The sequence below is a fragment of the Elephantulus edwardii genome, unplaced genomic scaffold, assembly GCF_000299155.1.
Source record: "Elephantulus edwardii isolate Elephantulus edwardi_28Jun2011 unplaced genomic scaffold, EleEdw1.0 scaffold00045, whole genome shotgun sequence".
NCBI lineage: Eukaryota > Metazoa > Chordata > Mammalia > Macroscelidea > Macroscelididae > Elephantulus > Elephantulus edwardii.
Genome location: NW_006399795.1, coordinates 18,467,808 through 18,472,510, shown reverse-complemented (window position 1 = coordinate 18,472,510; position 4,703 = coordinate 18,467,808). Strand labels below are relative to the sequence as shown.

At 45.2% G+C, this 4,703-nt stretch overlaps 1 protein-coding gene and 1 pseudogene across 1 annotated transcript in view; one reads left to right on the top strand and one right to left on the bottom strand.

The window, feature by feature from the left end:
- Positions 1-3,984, top strand: part of UBA52 (ubiquitin A-52 residue ribosomal protein fusion product 1) — a 4,183-nt gene extending 199 nt beyond the window's left edge. Inside the window, exons 2-5 of the mRNA XM_006885874.1 lie at positions 1,067-1,177; positions 1,422-1,508; positions 3,654-3,756; positions 3,891-3,984. Of these exons, the coding sequence (XP_006885936.1) occupies positions 1,075-1,177; positions 1,422-1,508; positions 3,654-3,756; positions 3,891-3,984 (387 nt within the window). The 5' untranslated portion in view covers positions 1,067-1,074. The remainder of the gene's footprint in view (positions 1-1,066; positions 1,178-1,421; positions 1,509-3,653; positions 3,757-3,890) is intronic.
- On the bottom strand, positions 1,776-2,118 carry LOC102851801 (annotated as a pseudogene).
- Positions 3,985-4,703: the final 719 nt, after the last annotated feature.

Below are 4,703 nucleotides of genomic sequence, written 5' to 3'. Positions count from 1 at the left end.
TGGCGGCGGGGCGCGGCGCGTGGGACGCGGAGCATGGTGCGCGGGGCCCCGGCGCTAAGCCGGGAGAGGCCGTCGAGGGCGAGCGGAGCCCACGGGCCCGAACGTACGCAAGTGGCTTCGGGGCGCAGCTAGGTCCTCCCGGGAAATTGCTGGGTTAGGGAGAAAGTCGTCACGGAGCGTTTTCTGACTCAGAGGCCTCCCGAGAAGGCCTGATGTTCTGCATCTGGCGGAGCGCCGCTCCTTCGCTTACATGGCGTCGCGAGGGGAAACCGCAGCGCCGCCCTTAAAGAGAGTATCGGCCTCCATTCCTCCCCTTCAGCTGTTCTCCCGACCTACTTTAGAGGCTTTCTTCATAACGCGGTACTGATGGTAGCATTCCTCTCCCGGTTTCGTTTTATAAAAATGGTTTTGACAACCATACTGTAACATTAAATCTAGCATTCCATAAGAAAATAAAAGACTAAAAAAAAAAAAGGTGTGATAACCTGTAAAGCAAGTGTCTGATACGTGGTTAGCGGTCCTCATTATTTATTATTTATGCTTCCGGAGCAAAAAGTGAGGGCTTGTGGGTCCTGGTTGTAAATGAGAAGCAAGCCAGTGTGTGGGTGACTCAGCATGAAGTTTTGAGTGGGTAAGGGAGAGACGGTAGCAAAGGTGTATCTTCAGGTGAGTGTTAAGTTCCCTTTTTGGGTAGCAGAAGTGCAGGCAGCTTGGGGCCAGAATGGGAGCCAGCACCTCTTCCGGGGAAGGCATGGCTGTCAGAAGATACCAGGTGGACTTGGTAGTCCGCAAATGGTTCGTTCTTCTCTGTTGGTCTTCATACATAATCTTTGTTCTCAGGTACGAATCTTACCACAGTCTTTTAGGTATGAGATGAAGAAAGATTGTTATTTAGTCATAGGATACATTTAGGTTGCAGGTGAGGGTGTGTGACAAGACTTAACCCATAATGGCCAGATAGGGACAGGGACAAAGATATGTTGATGCTGGCCCTGCAGTTGGGTCTCTGCAGGTCCAGGGCTTCTTAGTTCTGCCCTGTTCACCATTGTATCCCTCCTTGCAGCAGACGCAAAGATGCAGATCTTTGTGAAGACCCTGACTGGCAAGACCATCACTCTTGAGGTCGAGCCCAGTGACACCATCGAGAATGTCAAAGCCAAAATCCAAGACAAGGAGGGTGAGTGGGATTGGGTCTTGGCTCTGTTTGCAGGACCACTGTCCAGTGTGGAATGGGTGATGGGCTCCCGGTAAGCTCCAGTTTTGCTAATGCTTCCCTCCTACCACCATCCATGTGGCCTTGCACCAAGTGGCAGGTCTCCCTATGCCTCACTTTCCTTGCTGAACAATAGGGGCCAGTGCTGGAGCACCCCTAAAGGGAATATACTAAGGAAACAGTTGGCAGCAGAATCCTTTTTTTACAGGCATCCCTCCTGACCAGCAGCGTCTGATATTTGCGGGCAAACAACTAGAGGATGGCCGTACACTCTCAGACTACAACATCCAGAAAGGTACGGAACCAGGGAGAAATGGGGTCTTTAGAGATCTGAAACCCATGACTGGGAATTTGGCAGCCAGGAGCTGCTCTTTTTCTTTTTGAGCAACATAATAGTTTTATTTGAGGCGTAAAACATGTCCTTGTCGTGTTTACTTTTAAGGGTTTGGTTGTAAGATAAGACTAGGCGCCCCCATCTATCCTAGTTTCTTGAGGAATGAATCAGAACAGGTGCAGTTTGGAAAGAAAATTATGACTGGCTTGGAAGCTGAAATGAAAGGACTTATTCATTACGGTACTGACAACTCGGAGCAGGAGAGGCTCGTCTCCAAAAAAGGCAGCAGGGTAGATTTTGCAGTGGTGGTTCAGCACAGTCTTGGGACCAAGGTCTCCCCTCCTTTCTCCACGGATTCTCAATTCAGCCACCCTACTCCCCTGAGGAATTAGAGGAAAGACAGGTCCTGTGTCATGGACACCACTACTTGTTTGATAATGTTGGCCAAGTTTATGTCCCGCTATGAAACACCTGCACACTCAGGAGCGCAGCATGATCTGACCTTGTTTTATACGTTAAACAGTTTGGGATGGTGGTCCAGTTTTTCAGCCTGCAGGGCCACCCTTGTCATGAACCCAAGAGCCCTAAAGAAGTCTTTGAAATGGAACTACTTAAAGATACCATCATCCACTAGATGCTCTGCTGAAGGAGGGGCAATCTCCTCCTGTACCAGTCGGATCTGATTTGACAGTACACACACAAAAATTTAAAAAAAAAAAAAAAAGATATCGTCATGGCCTTCCAGGTTACTTCAGCACTTAGCCTGTGTGCTTTGCCAGTCATGTCCATGCAGGGTCGTGGTGAGCAGCAGGTGACCATTGGACAAGCTGGACCCATGGACCCTTTCTTTTTTCAAAAAAAATTATTCAGTGAAAATTTACAGAGACTTTGGGTTTCAGGCCTTTTTTTAAAAAAAAAAATACTATTTATCTTTTTGAGGAGTGTATGTATATAATTTAATGACATTGATTATTTTATAATTCCTATCATGAGTATTTATTCACTGCTAATTTCTGTCATAAGCTGAAATTATTGCATAAAACAGTGGTTCCTTCTTCCAGTTCCTAATCACCATTAATCAAATTTAGTGTATACATTTGATTATCCTAGTTCTTTCCATATGCATGATGATGTACTTAGGGGATGACTAAAACTCATAGCCCATGAATAGGATTATGCAATATTTGTCCTTTTGTGATTGACTGAACATTGTTTTCGTGGTTCTTCTTTAAATTCAGTCTTTTGGATATGGGAATAGAGTTACTTGTTCACAGTGGGAAATTTTATGTTTAAATTTTTTAAGGAACTGCTGTTTTGCTCTACAGAGAGTCTGTTTTACATTTCCATCAGTAATGAATGAACATCTAATTTCTTATTAGAAAAAATTTTTTATTTTTTTAAGTTTATTTTTCATCTTTTAAAAAATTATAACAGTGAGATTATAAAAATGTGTTTTTTATTTGCATTTTCCTAATGAGTAGCAGATCTTTCTTGGAAGATGGTGCTGCTAGAATGCTCATGGGAAGAAGCCAGGGTAGTGAGACTTAATTTCACATTCACTGGACATACAATCAGGAAGGACCAGGACTTGGAAAGAAGACACTGTGGATCTGATGGGTTGACACAGTGACTCAACTAGGTGCTTAGGCACAGACTGTGGGGATTGGATAGGCTTTCATTCTATTGGGCCTAGGACCACTTTGAGTTGGGGCCAAGTCAATGGCACCTTATAGCAACATTGAAGGCTAGTGAAAGCATTTTTTCCTGTATTTATTGAGCTGTATGTATGGTCCTGCCCCTTTCCTATTTTGTTATTCATTGGTTTTCTTTCTGTTGTTAAGATAGGAGATTTTCCTGAAATCTGGAGCCTCTTACACAGTAAAGAGACTTCAGTATCTTGTCAAAATTTGGTCACAGCTCATGTTGGAAATCTCAGACTGCTACCTGATTGGCACCTGTGACTATCCAGCAGGGCTGGAAGCGTTTTTCTCTGTGGACCTTCCCAGAGCTCTTTATCATCTCTGCATCCTGTACCCAAGGCATCTCTGGTTTTTGCATATGTCTGTGAAGTCAGGTTCCTTTCTGACACTGTCCACTTTCCCACAGAGTCCACCCTGCATCTGGTGCTGCGTCTCCGTGGTGGCATTATTGAGCCTTCCTTGCGTCAGCTGGCCCAGAAATACAACTGCGACAAGATGATCTGCCGCAAGTATGTGCCACTTAAGTAGGCTAAGCTGATGGGTGGGGGGGAGTCAGGACACCCCATGGTCCATTGTTGAGTAGGTATATAGGTATACTTGCCTGCAACCCCACACCACTAACGGTACCCCCTTCCCCATACAGGTGTTATGCTCGCCTGCATCCCCGTGCTGTCAATTGCCGCAAGAAGAAGTGTGGGCACACCAACAACCTGCGCCCCAAGAAGAAGGTCAAATAAGAGCCCGCTCTTCACTGGCTCCCTTCCCTCTTGCAGGTGGCCTTCTTCTGAGCCCATGACCCTGGGCCCTCAATAAAGTCTCTTTCATTGAACTGAAGCAATTAACTTGTCGTTGACCACTCTATTAAGGTGGAAGGAAGTCAAGGCATGACATTTCCCTTTCACTTAATTATTCCCTGCATTCCGCCCTAAATTCCCTACCTTTTTGAAACGTGGTGGTTATAACCCTGTTATGTGCCATCAATTTGGAACTAGCCTAGGTGACCTTCCATTGGGCTTTCATAGACACTAGGTTGCTCATCTTCCACAGAGCATCTGGTGGATTTGAGCCATTTGCTTTTGGGTTTTGGCAATGTGGCTTCTTAATGCTAGACCACCAGCCCGCCCTCCCTCGTTGAAGACCATTGAATCAGAACCAGCTTACAACAACATGATCCAGTGGGTTTTCAGAGGCAGTAAAATGCCCAAGAAGAGCCTGGTGCACTGTCATGGAGCAGCTGGTGAATTTGAAGTTCATACCTTTGGTTTCTTCTTATGTCCATTTTGGTCTTTTCTTTCAATGCCTTTTTGCATTCTTCATGGATGATACTCTTGATAATCTACAGCTCATTTGGTCTTCATTAATGTTCAAGTCCTCAAAGCTGTTCTGCATTGGTTTTTAAATTCAGGTGACTGGAAGAGATCTATATTTGTTCCTATCCCAAAGAAAGGTGACCCAA